The sequence below is a fragment of the Pavona decussata genome, unplaced genomic scaffold (genome assembly GCF_977016875.1).
Source record: "Pavona decussata unplaced genomic scaffold, jaPavDecu1.1 SCAFFOLD_202, whole genome shotgun sequence".
Classification (NCBI taxonomy): Eukaryota; Metazoa; Cnidaria; class Anthozoa; order Scleractinia; family Agariciidae; genus Pavona; species Pavona decussata.
Window position 1 is genome coordinate 1077781 of NW_028145610.1, and position 20031 is coordinate 1097811.

General features: G+C 39.5%; 1 protein-coding gene across 2 annotated transcripts; it reads left to right on the plus strand.

Annotated features, from left to right (window-relative positions):
• Positions 1-1834: 1834 nt before the first annotated feature.
• Positions 1835-16475, plus strand: LOC146461020 (uncharacterized). Of its 2 annotated transcripts, XM_085087457.1 has the most exons (11): positions 1835-2041; positions 6839-7486; positions 8179-8538; positions 9467-9480; positions 9526-9965; positions 10632-10718; positions 11323-11403; positions 12271-12333; positions 13899-13958; positions 14078-14125; positions 14484-16475. In XM_085087457.1, exons 1-11 carry the CDS (start codon positions 1984-1986, stop codon positions 14518-14520), a joined length of 1896 nt encoding a protein of 631 aa, XP_084943583.1. In that variant the 5' UTR covers positions 1835-1983; the 3' UTR covers positions 14521-16475. The 2 variants fall into 2 exon arrangements, with proteins under 2 accessions (XP_084943583.1, XP_084943581.1); XM_085087455.1 differs by having other exon boundaries at positions 1836-2041; positions 9467-9965.
• The last annotated feature ends 3556 nt before the right edge of the window (positions 16476-20031 follow it).

The following is a 20031-nucleotide window of genomic DNA, read 5'->3' on the forward strand; positions in this document are numbered from 1 at the left end:
CGGGAGGTCGAAAGAAAGGGGTGCCTTTTCCTTCATCCGTGTGTGAAAGAGTAGCGGAATTAATTAAAATTAAGTATTTTAAACGGTCGCAAAAACAAACAGTCGGTAGTAACTTAATACAAATCGGCGAGAAAGGGTAGACAAAAATGAGAACAATTTCCTCGACTAAACTAATTACACTCCCGGGAAGGTTACAGTTCTCAAATTTCTTGCCTCACAGCGTTTATAGACTTTACTATGACATACAGTAAATGATATGCAAATGAAAGTCCGGTAAAATTTCGTTAAGAGTTGATATGGCGTTGAACTTCCAAGCGAAGCCTTCCTTCGTATGAAACGTTATTGAGTGCCCTCCTGAGTCGCATACACTTTTTCTTTTTTATAATAATATATTTTATAAGAATATTGAGGCTGAAATTTGTGAAATTTTATGAATAAACCTAAGGCTGAAATTGTGAAAAGAACATAATTTCGTGCGTTGAAAATCTGTTTTTACTTAACTGTATAAAAAAGTATTCCTTTATCTAAACGGCAAAACTAGCCAACGAACAAAACTCTTCACTAGCCTCGGACAGCCAAATGTTCAATGATGAGCGGTACATGTAATGCATTTGTGCAGTACAAAATATAAACAATGCATAAGCTATATATGTGAATTAGGGAGAAACGAAGACTCGGAAAAAAATCCGAGTCCCATATGGGATATGAACCCACGACCCTCCGTGATCTAGTCGGATGCTCTAACCACTGAGCTACTTGAGGCACCATGGTGAGCAAGGGTCACGGCTTTTTTCCGAGTCTTCGTTTCTCCCTAATTCACATTTAATATCTTGTTGTTTGTCCGTTACTGCATAAGCTATAATTAAGAATATTTACAAGAACATTTTCAGCCTAAAATCGGCAGAAAAAAACCGGGAATATTCAGCCTGGGAAGAAAAACAATATTGTTATAAAAAAGAAAGAGTTCTGTTAAGCACGATACCTACTAATTCAAAAGGTTTTTTGATCGAAATATGAAGGAAAAGAACAGTTAGTATTGAAATCCAAAAAGAAAATTGAGGGTAACCACGCATTCTTGAACCAACAATATTTCTAAAACGTTTTAAACATGGGCTAAAGTTACATACACAAAAACGTTACGATTTGAAAATTGAAAATACCAACTTGTCAATAAGCGTGAACGTTAGCTAAAATATTTTGCTCATGCCTGTTGACAAGTTGTATTTTCACCACATGACATTTCAAATTGTAACGTTTTGTTTCAGTCAACTTTAGCCTATATCTTCTGCGTCAGGGTCAGTCTCAAACATACCCTGAAGAAGAAAGGCGGAACCTTTCGAAGTATTGGAAAAATATCCCCCTGATTTCCCTAACCGTGAAATCAGCCTTGCTCTTTTTTAGATTAAAATACATAACAAAGTATGGAATTTTTTTCCAACTTGAAGCTTAATTATCTCTGAAACTAATGCGTGGTTACCCCCAATTTTCTCAGTCGGATTTCAATGGACTTGCCAAGATATTCCTTTCCTACATATATTCATAAACTTCGCAATACCCAAGACCGCCCCTAGCCCTCATTTCAATGATGGCAAAAATGGCGTCGTTTACTTTACGCACGATCGATATCGAATTTATCATTGATTTTTTTTATTCTGTCCCAGTGTTTTTAAAAGCCATGTGAATATCATCTGGAAAAGTTACCGCCTCTCGAATGGCACTTCAGCTGTTTTAACACGGCGCTTTTTGTCTCGACTGAACTTCCGTTAAATTTCTATTCATAGAACATTTCAACAAATGCATCAGTGTAGCAGTTTCCCTCTTGACCTCTTTGAAAAGGTCACAGCGTATACAATTATCACTGAGTTTATTATCACTAGATCGTGTAGTATTTCTCGACGCTTCCCAGAAACTACTACCCAGTCTAAACAACCTTGAGCAAAGACAACAACAACAACAACAAAAACAAAAACCGCGGATGAAGTTATGTTTTCCTGTTGCAGCGCTCTTAGGCTTGTGCTATTTTGCTGTTTTGCTGACCAAGGTACGTGTTTAATCTTGCCCCAAACGGATTTGTTGCGTCATAGCGTCGGTTTAGCGTCGTTTTGAAACCGACGCTATATGCATCCGCACGAAATTGCATCCAATTATTTGGAAATCCCTCGCATCACCCGAGGTATATAACCGTAAAGACCACTCCAATGAGACCTTTTTAAAAGTGGAACTCAAGGCTCGACTGACAAAGGCCGCTTAAAAACGTAAGCGCAGCGTCCTAATTTGAGACAGGGGGTAGGGATGGACTTGGGGTGGGGTAGAAGTGTTGCTCGTTCACTCTTACATGTGTAGTGCAGAGTGGATTTATTTTTCGATAGGCTTTTTAGAACTGCTAAGGCTGGTTTGGTTTGAACAGGGTACTTTGGGAAGTGATCAAAACTGCTATTCTCGAACTGGACCCATCAAACCACAAAATAGATGGTGGTCTCTGCCTGCACCCCCCTCCCTCAACCTCAAAAAATGGTGTCTTTATTGCATAGCCACCCCTTTACCCAGCAGTAACACATGACAATGAGATTGAAATTTCACTTTTCTTGTTAATCTAGCAATGCTGACTCTTGCTAACAGAGTATTTCTCTGTCAACTCAAATTTTAAAGCCAATAAAATGTCGGTAAGATTCATGACATGATATAGATGGTGTCTTCGATAACCCCCCTACCCGAGACAATGTGTGTTTTTTTCCAAACGTTTTAATGCATGCAGGGGACCACACGACGCACAAACAAACTGTTCACTGAATACGTTTAGCGGCCCTTGCAGTAGAAATGCACGCACCAGAAGTCACTTTACGTGTAAATAAACCAAACTGATTGCAGGGCTGACACTACGGCAAAGGACTTATTTATTTGGGCCAGGAGCCCATATTTCAACAAATACCAGCTGTCTTTTTCAGGGCCAGAGTTACAATGAGAGAAACTAAAGGCTCTTAAAAGTTTAAATTTGAACGTAAACATAAACGGCTAATGTTAACTAGTGTACATGACATAGTGTATACAAATTTTTGTTTAAGTTCAACTTTAAACTTTTAAGAGCTGTTAGTTTTTCTCATTGTAACTCTGGCCCTGAAGAAGACTAGTGGCACACGTTGAAATATTGGCTCAAATAAAAAAAGCCCTGTGTCGTGTGGTGTCAGCCCAGCAGTCAGTTTTGTTTTGTCTTGTTTTGACAGTTGCATTAACAATCTCGAACGTGCTTTTACAAAATGACTCGATTTCAAGCTTTGGAAACTTAAGAAGAGGACGCTTTTTTGGGGGTCACGGCCCATGGTTGAAATTTTTATGATAGCATCTTCAAAATGAATGGCTACGAGCTTCTAATTAAATTAGTAAATAAGTATTTTTAATTTTTCTGTCAAGTTTTATCGTTCTTGTGGAATATCCTTTTGGTTAAAAAAAAAGAAGGGTTGTCACTGGCCACACGTGGACTTTCTAGTTGCATAACACAACTGCACGTGTTTTCGTAATTAATCTTCTTTTAATGAGTGGATTAGGTTGACTGTCTAATCCCTTGTACGATGTACATTTACGATAAATAAGCTTCTGTGTTTTGCTACATGGGAAAATGTAATAAACAACAAAATATTAGCTTGCTCAGTTGTTTAGAAACAGTGGAACCTCGATTTAACGAAGTGCCTAGGAACTAAGGAAACTGGCTCGTTAACTAATGATCGAAAACATGTAAAACGAATCTGCGGAAAAACAACCCGAAAATGTTCGTTGTATCGAGCTACGTACGTATACTGTAGTTAATAACTGTTTTTGTTGCACTCACTAGCATTTCCGGATCTGAACGATTAAACAACATTTGTGCTTTAAATATGTCTGTATGAAGCTACCGGTAAACTGTACATAGCTACGGCACTGGAAAACTGTGTGGGAAATACCTTTCCCTACAGCACATACTGCAAAAGTAATGAACTGTTGATTGAGAAGTTGTTGGCTCGCTGTTGGTCTTTTCCGCATTCATCTTTAGTCGCGTGTCGGCATTTAAATTAAATGTCAACGCCTTATATCGGGGAAATCTCGTCACCAGGGTCTCTCCTCTTCTCGTCCCTTGAGGCTCTGGGGGACGAGAAGAGGAGAGACTCTGGAAACGAGGTCCGGATTGTGTTCGCTGTAGCGAGGATTTCGTCATATCGAGGTCCTGTCTCATTCATTTGACTTATAACTTTTGCGGGCCTGAAGCGGAATATCGTTCGTTATACCGAAGACTTCGTTATATAGCGGTTCGTTAAATCGAGAGTTCTCTGCGTGTTTTCGGTATAGAGATTTGTACCCTGGTACAGTCCTGCGCGCTAAGTGTTTTCTTTCTTTTTCACTTCCAATCAAAACAATGCGTTTGTCGTTACTAAAATCTCAGGATTTCGCCTGGCATTCTGTCCACACTTTTTTAGGATTTAACCAGCTTTTACAGGTAACATAAACTGAATTTTAAAGAACGTATCTTTTTTAACTGATTGTTAACTTAACACATCAAGTGAAAAGTTTTTCCGTTGAAACATTGAAAATGTTACTACGCTAGAAAGAATGCAACTAACAAATTAAGAAAAGCTGACTGCAAAGCTGGGGTTTATACCGCCGCGGTATATTTTCCAATATTTCTTCAAGCACGGAATGACTTCTTCAGGGAAAGTGAAACTTACTTTTCAAGAAAAACGATACAATTATAAGATGACAAGAAAACACGTTACAAGACATAAGACTGAATATAAATCCAGAGCCATCTGATAATTCAGAGTAGAAAATAAATAAAACGAGGTCAAGAATGGTTATCTTTATTTTAAAACCAAGTTTTGATATATTACAATGAGAAAAATTTTAATTACTCGACTATTACAGGGTCATAATCGTGTAATTGAATTTAACAAATGAGCAGCTAATTTATCTTATTATCTAAAGGAGTTTATGTCTGGGTCAATTCCAAAAGCGATCATCCCCCCCCCGGGCAAACCCCCGGGCATTTGACTTTTTTAAAAATGCCTGATCAAATTCCCCTCTATATGGGCCGATTTCTAGGTCAAATGCCCCACTGGTTGGGGCTGAAAAGTCATGAATCGTGTTGTTTTTTTTTTTTGTATTCGCTAGCTCTGTTTATATAAAAATCAACGAAATTCATACATTAATAAATTTAAAACAATTTATTATTAAAGATAATGCATAACATCACATATGAAACTCAACTAACAGAGAGTTTAACGATATATGTACCGATACTCGCTTTTCTTTTATATTAAATGTACATGAAGTTTGCTAATACGTGTGGTAACAGGAACAATGATAAAAAACACTATGTTATGAAACCTAGACATGCCAACAAGTCGAGCTTCGAACGCCGAGCCAAGGGAGAACGAAGCTTGAGGGAGCTTGGACATACCACTGAAATTGAGAAGCGAAGGGCAATATGTAACCCGGCCATGCCAAAAACAATCTCAGATATATTTGTTGGAACGCTTCTCTATAGTAGTATTAAATGGCTTATGCACTTGTCATCGGCTTCCCCGAGGGGGGGGACCCCGGGCTGATATAGGGACTTTGCTAATTGTGTATTTCAAAGTTCTTGTATTTCCCCACCCGTGCGGGATTTGTTTCTTGCAAAGTCCCCAGTATTTGGCGAACCCAACTGGATTTGAAGATGCACTTCAGAACTTTATTTGGGTTCTTTAAACAGTCGGCAAACCCTCGGACTTTGCATTCTGATGAAAACTGAACTTTAATTATTTTTTCTTGAATACTCCATAAGTTGCTATAAATCACTCCTCTTACTGTATATGCGCAGTATGGTGAAAATTTCAACTTTTCATTCAGTCCTGAATTCCCCAGAATCTGTTTTCAATCTATCCGGACTGATGAAGAACAAGGGAAAACACACTATCATGATGGTTCATTGCTGCTTCTAAACACAACGTCCTTAAGTTTCCTGAGTACTCTGAACAGTTGCTGTGATGCTTCAGAAATTAACATTCTTGTGAATATTTTAAAAAAAATCAACTTTTTCTATCTTTAACAATTTAACAGACCGCTTCTATTATATCACTAACAAAAGACGACCTGTTGACCTTTAACAGTGACCTCTATAAACAATAATATATACACAGAGGAATTTTAAAGTTGCCTATGCCTACAAATACGTACAAATTTTTGACGGAAGGGTCTGTTTGATAGACAAAAAACAATGGATTTTAAAACATACCTTCTTGTTCTCCTCCGCCATCTTGCCATCGATCGAGCGAACAAAAATCGTCCCCAATCTCCTCTCAGTTGAACATAGGCGAAGTCCCCATATTTTCCCCTAGAGTAGGGCATTCAAAAATCTAAGTCCCCACATTTCCCCCACCACAAGGGAAGAAATTTGTTGCAAAGTCCCCATAAAGTCCCCGTATTCCCCCACATCAGCCCGGGGTCCCCCCCCCTCGGGGAAGCCGATGACAAGTGCATTACTACATTAAAAACTGTTTGACGCAAAATATACGAGTAAATTCTGGTTGTGAATAAAGCATTCCGACAATTTATGCGACCGCTGACCAGCATTTTTTCGACGGGTCAAATGCCCGATGGGTCGGGTTTCTATTCGCGTCAAATGCCCCACTATGTGGAGCCGAACAGGGGTCAAATGCCCGGGGGTTGCCCGGGGGGGGGATGATCGCGCTTGGAATTGACTGATACATTAGTGGCCAAGAATCTGTGGATTTATATTAAGGGCCAGGAGGGGAGGACTTGTATTGGGAATTATGCGGTAGGCTTCCTTTCATGATCAGTGCAAAATCAAATAAGTTTCCTTTTTATCCAGCTTTCTGCAGCTCCGTCTTATGGCCTGCAGGAAAGTATGGATTGCCAATGCCCAAGTCAAATTGTCCAAACGCGAAAGGGTTTTCCTGGATGCGAGGGCACATTTACCAGGACTTGGAGGATGGTGGCGATCGAACAATCATTTCCCCTCACTCTAATCTGCAAGCGCATCGTGTGTTAAATGACGTGATGGAGTTTTTCTGTACGAAGACAGATAATACGACCGCCCTCGACAGCAACAGGAAACCATGGCCCAAGGGTCAATACTGCATCTATCGCAAAGGATCGGGATGTCCCGCGGGCATGCTGAGCGGCTCAGTGCTGTGGGATGACGAAAACGGTGCAAATGGAAAGAATGGCAACTTGAAGTTCGGTATAATTCCAGACGGAGTATACAACCACGACACAAAGATATTCTTTTGCTGTCATGTATCAGGATCGTACCATAACCCTGTCGAGTTACCAATCGATAAACCATTCTACCTCATAGCGTTCACGGAACATTGCCAAGAGGTGCTGAACGCTGTTCATTCAATGGAGTACATCACGTATGATACTGAGGATACCAACAATCATAACCAGAAAACCTCTCCTTATCCCTATGGAGCTGAGCGCCTAAATCCCCGCATTTACTACTGTTACTATCAAGGTAACGTTAACTTTGTTTCTGTTTTTAATAGTGCCATAGTTAATTGAGAAATTGGTTATGAAACTTTGCCACGAAAACAATGGTGCTGCAATTTATGTTGAAGGACCACCACAGTGCACAATCCTTTGTTTGAATGTTCACACTACAGTTGAATATCTTAACACGAACGTTTCTATTGGTCAGTTGCTCCAACACATTGTCGTCTGTGCACTGTCAAGGCCAAAAATGCTAACAAAAATGCTAACAAAAACATATAACAAAGACATTTATCATTTATCATTCCTTTTTTGACTATGATAGTGCTGAGTGCGGACTCCAATACATCATAATCGTATTCTCGGTAGTGATTTGGATCGAGCTTGCAATGGAGGCTCTTGTGGGGAAATATCAAAAAAAAGATATTTTCATTTGAACAGATTTCTCTGCTTAAGCCTAGTGTGCATGCTAGTTCCAGTCCAATACAGAGGATACAAAAACGGTCTATTTGGACTAATGCTGTTGGGTCTGCGAGGGTTTTTCAGAGCTGGAAAGTTTTTTTTCCGGCAGGTGCATAGCTAGGTGCCAGGGGCAAGATTGACGAATTCGTCCTAACTTAACTGATAAGAATTGTAATTCACGGCTAAACTGTGACTTGTTGTCAACCAGCGAGCTAAAAAACAAGTGAAAAGTTCTTTTTTTCTCTCTCCAAACAGCGTGTTCCTGGAAACTGACAGCTCTCAAAGGGGCCTTCTCGAGTCCATACTATCCACAGAACTACAACAACAAGTCCTCGTGCAAGTGGCAGATTAATGCCCCCCAGAATTACACCATCTTGCTCACGTTTGAGAATTTTGCATTACAAAGGCGGTGCTGTAAGTGCGACTATGTCGAAGTGTGGGAAACTCTCAAAAATGGATCCATGGCTTTAATTGGGAAATTCTGCGACGATAACAAGCCAGGTCCGTCTCAACCCATCAGATCCACCAGCAACAACATGATAGTTATGTTCCACTCAGATGACAATGTAACCTCTACAGGATTTAACGCCAGTTACCAAGTTGTCTCATTCCAAGGTATGCCTAATCACTCGAGTTTGAAAGGGGCACTGTCACAGAGATATTGCTGTGCGTTGTGCAAAACTGCTTAAATGTTTGACAAAGAACTTTTTCTCTAACTTGAGATTATTCTTAGAAAATCGGAAGGAAAATATTAAGGGATTTGTACGAGGACGATCAAACAATAATAAGCGATTTCTCTGTAAATAGTACATAGGAAGAACTTGAAAAAAGTGGCCAAGTTGCAATCCATTTCTATCCTAGCCATCCGCCGCCAAAGATAATTAATTTTAGTTTCTGTGCACTACTAGTAGCGTTATTGTTAACGAAACTGAACCATTATTTCAATGTTTCCTTCGATACAAATATGTTTCATAGCTTATTCAAAGTGATACTAAAAATAGGTGACAATGCTCCTTTAAAGCTCTGGTCACGTGGGCAAGCTACGATTCGCGTCAGTGGGACTTATATTTTGTTACCCTTAGTTTTCACTTGATTCTGATGAAACAACCGTTTTAATGCTTCTTGTAAGATATATTTCTCGCTCATAGTATGTCATTTAATGTTGTTGCCAAATAAAGACCAGATCGATAATCACAAAAAAATAAATAAACACCGTTTTAATTTATATAGGCAGTACTCACTTACGGCCAATTACGCTAGACACCCAACCACTTTCTAACTTGCAGTAAGTAATTCTTTAAAAAGATGAAATTGGAAAATGTGATGAAAGACCATTGCATTTCTGCCCATAACTAAAGCAGTTGCGAAAACTGAAAGCCTGAAAAATTCAGGATTGAACGGGATTCGAACCCATTGCCTCTGCAATACCGATGCAGTGCTATACCAACTGAGCTATCAAGACAACTGGGAGCTGGTCTTTAGAACGAATTAAACAAACACAGTATGTATATCATTTGATGGTAATGTGGAGTTTTTTTCTTAGCCGCAGTCAAAACTACTGCAATCAGTATACTAACTACCAACAGCAACGGGAAAAGAACAACAACGATACCACCACAGGCAACAATAAACTCAACAACCTTAAAGGTAATCTCAAGTAGTCAAGCCACCTTTGTAGAAAAAACAACGCCTACAAGAGGACCACCAGCTACGGCAAACACAGAGACGAGAAAACCACCATCTACGGCTGGCACAGAGTCGACTATCAACGAATCTACAGGGCCAGACATTAGCACAGCTGAAGAACAAACAGTGCCTACGAGAAGGCCACCATCTTCGGGTGACACAGAGTCAACTACCAACGAATCTACAGAGCCTGGCACTAGCCCAGCTGCGACGGATATAATGGGCGTACATGACGTACAACGGAAGGGACGTGTGGCCAGAGTGAATGTAATTTATGTCCTAGCCGGGGTGGTGGCTACCTTAATTATAATAGGTGGCGCAATAGCAGCAGCACTGTTCTACTTTCGTAGAGATCGGTAAGAAAACGAGTTTAAAGTCGTTTAGTAATTAGATCGTTTCTAACGTTTATAAATGCGCAAACGTTATTGCGTTTTTTGTTTTTATACTGTGTGTACACAAATTCAGACAAACAAGTGTAGCCTTTGCGCACGTTCCTTAATCGAGGAGAAGAGAAAGCGGACATATCTCCACCCCCCACTCCCCCTCCCACTTCATTCAACAGCTTTTCTTTCACTTCCGCCGTTTTCTACCCAGAAAATCTGTTCGTTGGTCACGAATAAAGCAATCAAGTCGGATGGAGAAGAACTTCAGACGCCAAAAAGAAAAAAAAAACTTTTTTCAAATCATTTTGCACGTCAGTCAGAAGCTACAGCCCTTAATCAAAGTTGAAATAACCAAAATCAGATTTTCGCTTGGACACTCCAACGTTTTGTAACGTCAATTTTGCTGCGGAAAGGGGGGGGGGGGGGGGGAGGGGGGAGGCGTCTAGGTGTCTCTATTTTTTTGTCCGGGGTTGTAGATTAACGATGGTGCTTGGTGCAACATCTCCCAATACAGCGCCCGGGTCTGTTCAGTTCTTTGTGCTAGGTTAGTCTTATCAGTTACACGGGATGGTTCGTGCACATCCTAAATAATTCTCGTTCAATCCAAGCCATTCTCTCATCTTGTTTTTTTACCCAAAGAAATAGAAGCAACAGTGAGGAAGAAGGACTTGCAGTCACATTTTCAAACGGGAAAAAAGCAGTTGCACTGGACATAAACCGCAAATAGTGAGTCTCTCAGATACCTCAGTCATGGAGGTTTATCTTGTTTAAACAAACATGCTGAATAATCAATAATCAATAATCCGTTTTGTTTTGTTGCTGCTCTAAGAAACAAATGCTTCTTACAGGTTTCTTATAATTAAAATAATTTTAATACTAACAGTTTTTATTACACCCAATTTGAAATCACTCAGTGGTGATCCTTGCAATCTGATTGGTTCTCAACAGTGCGATTTATTCACAAATTGCACCTTTTTTTTTGCTCTAAGTCGCATCCTTTTTGTGTGATTTCAAAATAGGTTTAATAAAGTGGTAATTGAACTTTGAGTCGTACAATTTTGGTCTGAAATCAAACTTGTGATTTCAAATTGAAATCACACGTATGATTTCAGACCCAGCTGCACTCCATTCAGTTCAATTACCATTATATATTAAATATTTATATAGGGTAGCCTCTTCAGGTACAAAAACTGTTATCAATGATGAATCATTCATTCAGCCGTGCATGTGCAGCTAAAGACCCTTTAGAGCCTCCAGAGCGCGAGGGCATCCGCCTTTTGTATAAGAAAATTACATTATCTTGTATTTTTTTTTTCGGTTTTTGTTTTAGTGGCACAAACAACAACGAGCATAATAGTGAGATCACCAAGCCAGATAAACGCTGCACTTCAAGCAAAACCTTTGAAAACAGGTACGTCCAGTTCTTTTTCATTCTCTTAACAGCTTCATGAGACATACCTCCCTAACATTTTTCTTAGCTAGTACAGATTGAAAGCAGATGTTCATGTAGGGATTATACAAGGTTAAGGAACACAAAGTGGTCGCCAGTTCCGCGGTGTCCTTCACTTCCACTAATTCTCGTCTAGTTGCCCCTACCCCCTTCCCTCACGACGCGATATGATACTTCATAAAACCCATTCTCCCCCACCCCACCCCCCACATCTGGACCATTTAATCGAGGTTTAAGATAAGAATATTTTCGACGAACGAAAATATTCTTGAGAATGTTGTATTTAATCAGTAAATGACACAGGCATACTCGAAAAAAAAAAGCGAGTGCTCCTATCAGGAGTCGAACCTAAGACCTTCCGATTACTAGTTCGGATGCTCCACCACTGAGCTACAGGAGACTCGTGGGAGCTAAGGCCGTTAAACTCGGTTCATGGGACAAACATCCTGCGTACTGCTCGGATTGGAATGTCAAAGTGTGGCATATGCGCAATGGAAATAATAATAAATATTCTTATCTTGAGCTTAAGGCAAAGAAAAGTTAAAGTCAAACTTGAGGGCAAAAATCTTTTGGAAAACGCTTACTGATTGGTAATTAAACTGTAATCCAAGCTCACACTAACACTGAGTTACCTTAATCGTGTTTTGATCAATTGCGCCCTTGTTTATAAATAAGAGGCAAATTTTATTGATGCTGTGAGGTAACGGATCCGGAAAGTACCGGTCATACTACCCAAGTTCTTAATTCTCCTTGATCACTGCTGAAAATAAACTTTTACTTAAACGAGTTAAATGGTTTATAATTTGTGACAATTCTCTTTAAAAACAGGGTCGATGAGTTCAATGCTTATGAAGAGGTCAAAGACAGAGTAAATCCATTATACAACAGCAGGTTAGCAAGTAAAAACAATGACTTGATCCTGTTACTGAAGGGAGGGGTTCACATTTCAGCGCATGTGCATGAATCTAAATGCTTTTTTCTCTTTCTTATCAACTTTATGGCCTTAAAAATCCCACTCACAGGTACTTCAGTAATCATATTCTATAATTGGTCCAAGCAAAATGACTGATGACCAAAATTCACGGAAAATGCTAGTGGATTGTACTCATTTTGTTGATATTGAATTTAGCGTTGACCTGTAGGATTTATTCCACGGTAGATGTGTTTACAGTTATTTGCATGCGAAATAACGCAATCATATGAAAAAATTACCACCCGAGTTACCTATTCCTTTCCGAATGGTTCATAAACAACGAATTAAATTAAACAGGCTTGGGTTATAGCGAGCAAAGGCAAAAACGTATTTTGATTCATGGACATGTGCAGAACCGTGAACTCCTCCCTTTAACGCGTACGACTTGTGTCTTGAAGTAAATAAACTAAAGAAAAAACATATATTTGAAGAACGGATAAAAGAATGAATGAAATTAAATGGCAAACCATGGTGCCTCGCGTCCGAGCGATGAAGAGCGTCCAGATTAAACTGTAGATGCCTAAACCCCTATATCAAATTAAAGCTTATAGAGCTGGCTATCAAACTATACCAAGAATTTGGAAATAAAATTAATTGTCGAACTTGTCACGACCTTTAAATGCGAGCGTCCGAATCACCTTTTGAAAGCTACAAGTCAAAGGGAATTTTGTTTTTTGCTAATTTAATTTCCTCCTCAGTTTCTGGACCGTCAAAGCGCTAAAAAAACGTGTCTGCGTTTTGCCATATTCTATTGCAGTAAAAAGTTACAGAACATTTTCGAAATAGAATTTAAGAAAATGTGGAGTGGAGTACAAAAATCGCTCTCGGAGAAAAAATATTTCAAAAGAAAAAATTCGCAGAAACGATTTCGTTGTCTGTAAGTTAAGCTAGCTACTGTCCAAATTGGAAGGCAAACGAACAAATTCTCTTTGAGTTTTAGCTCTTTAAATTGTCCCCTTCAAGTGAAAAAATTGATTCGAGAAAACAGCGCTGAAAATTCGACAATTCAATTGATTTCAAATTCTTGGTATAGTTTGATAGCCAGCTCTATAAGCTTTAATTTGATATAGGGGTTTAGGTATCTACAGTTTAAACCGGACGCGCTACATTGCTTGGACGCGAGACACCACTAAAGGTATACGGTAACCTTAAGTACGCAACTCATAAGCAGTTGCGAAAAGAAAACCTGAAATAATTTTTCGTTTGAATGGGATTCGAACCCATGACCTTTGCGATGCCGGTGCAGTGCTCCGCCAACTGTGCCCTAGCTTTCAAGCCAAACGGGAGGTGGCCATTTTGTGAGTTCGTAATAACCGTGACGTAGTAATAGAATTAAGAGATAGTTGTCTGGCGTGTCTGCCACAGGGCCCGCATTAAGCAGGTGAAAAGATAGATATAAAATCAGTTAAATATTACATAAAGTGTTAAATGTTCGAAATCGTATCAGAATCTACATTTTGTCTGTTTTTTCCGTTTTCTTCAGTAATGTTCCCAACGCCTATGAAGAGCTCAAAGAAAGTAAAAACCCGTTATACAGTGGAAGGTCAGAAATTGAAAATTTCATTGTTCTAAACTTTGTGCTACTGATTATCAATATATGGAATCAGTTTAAACCAATACAATTTGTTTAACGTATTGTCAACAAAATTGACTTTCTTTCAGTGTTAATACCGTAAATGCGAAGAAAAACAACGATCCAGTGTACGACAGGTAAGCCATATACTTTTAAACTTAAAGAATCACATAGAGTGGGATGGATTATCGTCCCATCCAGGTGGGGGCGGGGGAGGGGAACTGAAATAGAGCAGAGTATCGTCCCATTCAGGGGGAGAGGTGCAGTAGAAATAGAGTATCGTCCCATCCAGGGGGAGGGGGGGGGGGAGGCAGTAGAAATAGAGCAGAGTATCGTTCCATCCAGGGGGAGGGGGGCAGTAGAAATAGAGCAGAGTATCGTCCCATCCAGGGTGGGGGGGAGGGGGGGAAGTAGAAATAGAGCAGGGTATAGTAGTGGTGACTCAACCCTCGACTGTGCCTTCCTTAACAGAGCAAAATCGTTTTGTCTCCATAGGATTTCAGTATGGATGCCACGCAAACAGCTGAAATGAACAACTGCTGCTGGCCTTGATTATGTCGAGTTTTGCCCTGCAAAAATCTGTGATTACTTGGTGATATAGATTTTCAGTTTTAATCGAACATCGTTACGTTGAAAGATAGCATTCACTAAAATACTGCTTAAAATTGTAAAATATTTTCAGTATTTTTTACCTTTCATGTACATTCAAACACGTATTGTCAGACGCCTCGTGAGCGAACTAAGCCAAAAATACCATAAACTGCATGTGTGTTCACCTAGTCTAGCAGAGCTGGCTCATTTGAAGAGGTCTTGGATTTGAGAAGGAGATATCCTGTCGAAGAAGGACAATTTCTTGCTTGAATAGGTTGCATTTTCCGAGTGGTGGTCGCCCGAGGAGATTCAGTTGTATTAAAGAAGCCGCAACACGCCAATTTATTATATCTCTCAATATCTCTCAGTTAGTACGCGTGCTGTGATTGGTCAATTTTGCGGGCCGTATTTCAATGTACGGCCCGCTAAATTTGAAAGTTTCCTTTCCCGCGTGCTCGATTAACCTCAGAGATATAATAAATATCTTACTAACCCAAGTCGTTTTCTCGGTCCGTACTGTAAGTTTATTACGGATCCTCGTCAGTTTTTTCCCGTTGATTTATGGCCCAAGAAACTCGGTCCGTAACTTACAATACGGACCTCGTTAGTAGGAGGTATATCGGTACCCAAATTATGATTGCAGAGGTCCGTAGCCAGTTTACAATCCAGAGAGCCGCCAAGGAACCATAAAGTCCAAATGAAAATTTTAGTAGGCGCTAGGGGTAGACTGTTTAAAGTTCCTTAACTGACTGTTTCCAGCGTTCACATGTATATTTTGCTATACTACGGTCAGGAGCTATCTTGTAACTCTGATTTCTGAATCAATTTTTCTTTCTACTTATTCGCTTTTGCTCATTTCCACGTTTTATTCTTACTATGTAAGAACAACGGTATTTTGTACATACAAAATTTAAAAAGTATGCATGCTATTGTTTTCAGCTGTTTTAAATTAAACTTCATTTCAAGTCACATTTTTGAATTTGTGTTTAACGTATACCATTAAACTGTATGCATAGTTTTAGTGCTTTTATTACGAAAGGTTAGGCTTACCACCCTAATCTGGATTACCTTGTACTATAAGCCGAATACCGGCTATTTTATCTTTACTTGGTGATATGCAAATGTTGAAAACATTTTTACTCATGCATGATCCTAAAAGCTCGAACTCAGTTTTGCATCACATAAGTGTTTTTATTGCTCCAAATTTATTTCATTGTGGTCAAATGAAGAATGTTGTTGTTGCTGCCAGTAACTTGTTAAAAAAAACGTAAGGAAAAGTAAATGAAATCCTAAGGATTAAAAAGAACGAAAGCAATAGCCGTTCCGTAAAAAGCAACGAAAACAAAACAACAACAACAAAAAAAAAAACCTTACACAAAACAAAAAATAAACAAGGGTCATTATTATATCGTGAAAGCACCAAGCGGAGGTGTACCTTGCTGGTACTTGGTCCATCTATGTGGATGTAGAGCGATCGAGCGAACAATTACTTCTGCTCACAGGATGAGAGAGAACGGATACCAAGCTAAATAACCTCATGTTTGGAGGTATTTATGACTTCAGTAAGTTTGGATTAAATTGAGCAATTGAGTGGACAAAAATAGTGGTTTTGAGAGAGAGTAACCTCATACAAGACCCTATGTATTAAATAAGATACTATATCGCCCGCTGTAATTAAACCTTTTTTTAAGTACGTTTCTTTAAGTTTTCATTACATAGAAGGAATGGGAAATTTTCTTTGCCTGTTTCTTAGGCCACCGAAACACACGATCAAATACATCGGGTAAACGGTATGGCCGATTTAGAGACTTTCAATGCGTTCACTTCATTTCTCAAAATGCTAAAATACATCGCCTTCGTATAAATGTGGAAATAAACTTCACTCACCTCAACGTAGGGTTGTCTTTCTATCTCCTGTGTAATCTGGGTGCAATTTGTTCTTAATATGTTCATAAAACTATTCTTTTTTAGCTCAGCCTCAATGTTCTCGTACCCTATTTATTCAGACAAAATGACATAAAACAGACCAAAATAGGACAACACGGCAATGTTTAACCTATACCGGCTTTCAATCAAACCAAGAGAAAAAGTTCCCCTTATATCAGACTAAGGTTGTCAAAATTTGTACCCTATTTCGGACCAAAACTACTAAAAGACCATCCGAGACCGCACTTACATACGTTGCCTACAGACGAAAGCCTACCAGACGATACCCATCCCAGGTCAAGGGATGTCGTGATCACAGCCACTAAGAGAGGGACATGCTTGTTTGCAGTCGGCTTCAGGCAGAATTAACCCGATTCGGTTCTGTTTCGGGCAATATTTTCTTACGGTATTTCACTGTTGCTGCGCGGTGTTAGCATTTTGCAAACGCTATTTCGACATTTCGTTGATTTTCAACCCGATCAGTTGAGGGTTTTTTAATGCAGTATTGCGTTTCAGTGCACCCTCCCCTCCCCTTTAATGCCCCCCCCCCCCCTAAAACTACAAAGGTCTGAAATAAGTCATGAAATTGAAAGGCCGGGCGGATCGGAAAACTGGTCTGGAAATTGTTAATCTGGGAATTGTTAACCCCCAAAAAGGCGCGGTTCAGAGCTGATTCACAACATCTTCACCAAAAACAACAACGGAAGAATCTAGCCTCCCTACCCCAAGCATTTTTGCGGAACTGATTTCCAAACAGATGCATGAGAAGGATGGAGTATGCCTGTGTCACTTACTGAATAATACATCATTCTCATTTATTTACCAGGCTTAAAATATTCCATCACATTTATTCCATTGCGCATCCACACATGACATTCCAATCCTAGCGGTATGCAGGATGTTTGTCCCATGACTAGTTTAACAAGATGCCCGGCTAATGGCATTAACATGAAATGCTTAATGTAGCCCCAATTATTCCCTATTGTATGTTTCGCAGATATTCAAAAACTATCCTCCCTTGGAAATTGAAATAATTGTCTGAATGGTTTTATTCAGATATATATATTGCGTGATACTTATCGTTGTGTTACTAGGAATCATAGCAGAAATAACTCTGCAACAACGTCATGACCCCGCTGAACTGGTCTGGCCTCCTGTAGCTCTAATCCTTCGCGTTGATTATTCAATCTGTTTTTGAAAGCGGAATTTCTTCGCTGTGAACTCTCCCAATTTCCACCGTTTACTACCTAGAAGATATTATTTCGATTTACCGCTTGAAAAAGGTTTGTTTTCTCTCTGAAAACGGCAGATCAGAGTCTTAAATTCATACATGTGAACTTTCCATACATTTGTCTGTATAGCAAATCAGCCGTGAACTGCTACTAACAAGATGCCCCTCTAATGGCATTACACGGAATGCTTAATGTAGCCCCAATTATTCCCCATTGTATGTTTCGCAGATATTTAAAAAATATCCTCCCTTGGCCATTGAAATAATTGTCTGAATGGTTTTATTCAGATATATTGCGTGATACTTATCGTTGCGTTACTAGGAATCATACCAGAAATAACTATGCAATAACGTCATGACCCCGCTTAACTGGTCTGGCCTCCTCTAGCTCTAATCCCTCGCGTTGAACATTCGATCTGTTTTTTGAAGCGGATTTTCTTTGATGTGAACTCTCCCAATTTCCGCCGTTTCAACTGTCGAGTACTACCTAGAAGTTATTATTTCGATTTACTGCTTGAAAAAGGTTGGTTTTCTCTCTGAAAACGGCAGATCCGGAGTCTTAAATTCAGACATGTGGCCGCCATTGAACGAAAACAACTTTTCCAAATGATGATTTGCTTTGACGTCACACACACCAGTAGAGATGAGTGGGTCCCCTCCCTCGTAATATACGCGCAGATAATGGAGTTTGATTGGGCCGCTTTTGTTCAAGACCGATCAAAACAATAGATCCCTTCTGGGAGAGGGAAGAATTTAATCTAGTTTTAATGAATAATCAAATGATGATTTGACGTCACACAGAAGTGATGAGTGGGTCCCCTCTCTCGTGATATGTGCCTGAAAAATAGATTTTGATTGGGCCGCTTCTGTTGAAGACAATCAGAACAATATATCCTTACTAGGGGAGGACAGAGTTTAATGCATAAATTAATGTGCACATTTATGACACCGATGAAGAAAAAGATACCCGACCGAAACCTAGACACGTCATGCCCTGCGGGCATTCCGTGTAAAAATAGTTCGCGGGAAAAAATACAGGGAAATGTATGGAAAGTTCAAAACACGACTGGACGCTTTCTGGCACAGCTCCATCCCTTCAATCTTTTTTCTTAAAATCCTTTTCCTAGTGCCAAAAGTTTCCAATTCATTAATTTTTCAGAAGCGATGTTTTATGAAAATTATTTGCCATCGGATTTCCATACAAACACTGTTATTTCAAGCCTATTTGCCTACTCGTCAAAATGGCGTCGGAAACCGTGATAAGGCCTATTCTCAAGAAGGATCGAATACGAAAATTCTACTTCCAAATATGCGGAAATCACGATGACCGACATTTATTGGTGAGCTGCAAACAAGCTGAAACCGAACACGGAAAGTTTTATTTATTCTACCTCCGTCAGTATTACCAAAAAAAGGTAATTTTGACATTTTGACATGTAGAAGAAGGGATAACACGGATTAAAACTTTATCTTGAAAGCTGCGCAATTCGCAAATTGTCGAAACTGAGAAAAGCTACCGTGTCAAAAGCGAAAAACAGTACAAGCACTATTAAGTATAATTGTGGTACTAAGCTCGCGTTTGTGGTAAGAATGCTTTCTGGATGAATAAAGAAGCCAAATGACACAGTTTTGTGCCAGTGTAGCTTTAGCCTCCCTCACAGACGCTCCTTTGGCTCGTCACGAACGACAACGAACAGGAAAGACTACGTGACGAGCCAAAAGAGGGTCTCGGAGGGAGGCTAGTGCAGTTTCTAAATTGTGACAAAACTCTCACTTTTTTCGCAAACCTGAGACTGAAATTTCGGCGCGATATATAGTATAAGCCGTGACACCACTGCGCGAGCGGGCAAGCGAAGAATAAGACTTGTTTTCTCGCAAATTGAATTAAGTGAATTTCTCTACAGATGTAAGTCAAGATTCATTAAAAAATAAAAAAAAGAATTAAAGCCTCAAGGAAGAGCAATCAAGAAGGTTGTGACGTATTTCATTCAACACTGGCTTAGCTTCTGAATTCTCTTCACTTCCTTAAGCACTTCACAAGTGCTTTACAAAGCATGTCCTAAATGTCCATACTGGGAAAAGCTACTCTCTCGAAAGCGACAATCAATCTTTTATAAATTTACTTGACATTTTAAGAAGTGGTGTTAGTCTACTCTACTGAATGCCTTCAACAGGTAATTTATTTCATGTGATCACGCATTTCCGTGTTATGATGCTAAAAATACTTGAATTAAAAACTCTTTCTTCTCACTGGCGTATTAAGTTACATGCCATGTTTTCCAAATATATAATGCT

What these genes read in the sequence shown, in the direction of transcription:
- LOC146461020 (XM_085087455.1), top strand. Translation starts at nt 1,984, where the DNA reads ATGTTTTCCTGTTGCAGCGCTCTTAGGCTTGTGCTATTTTGCTGTTTT. An exon ending in TTACTACTGTTACTATCAAG is followed by an intron (nt 7,487 to 8,178) that starts GTAACGTTAACT and finishes CTCTCCAAACAG; the next exon opens with CGTGTTCCTGGAAACTGACA. An exon ending in TTCTACTTTCGTAGAGATCG is followed by an intron (nt 9,966 to 10,631) that starts GTAAGAAAACGA and finishes TTTTACCCAAAG; the next exon opens with AAATAGAAGCAACAGTGAGG.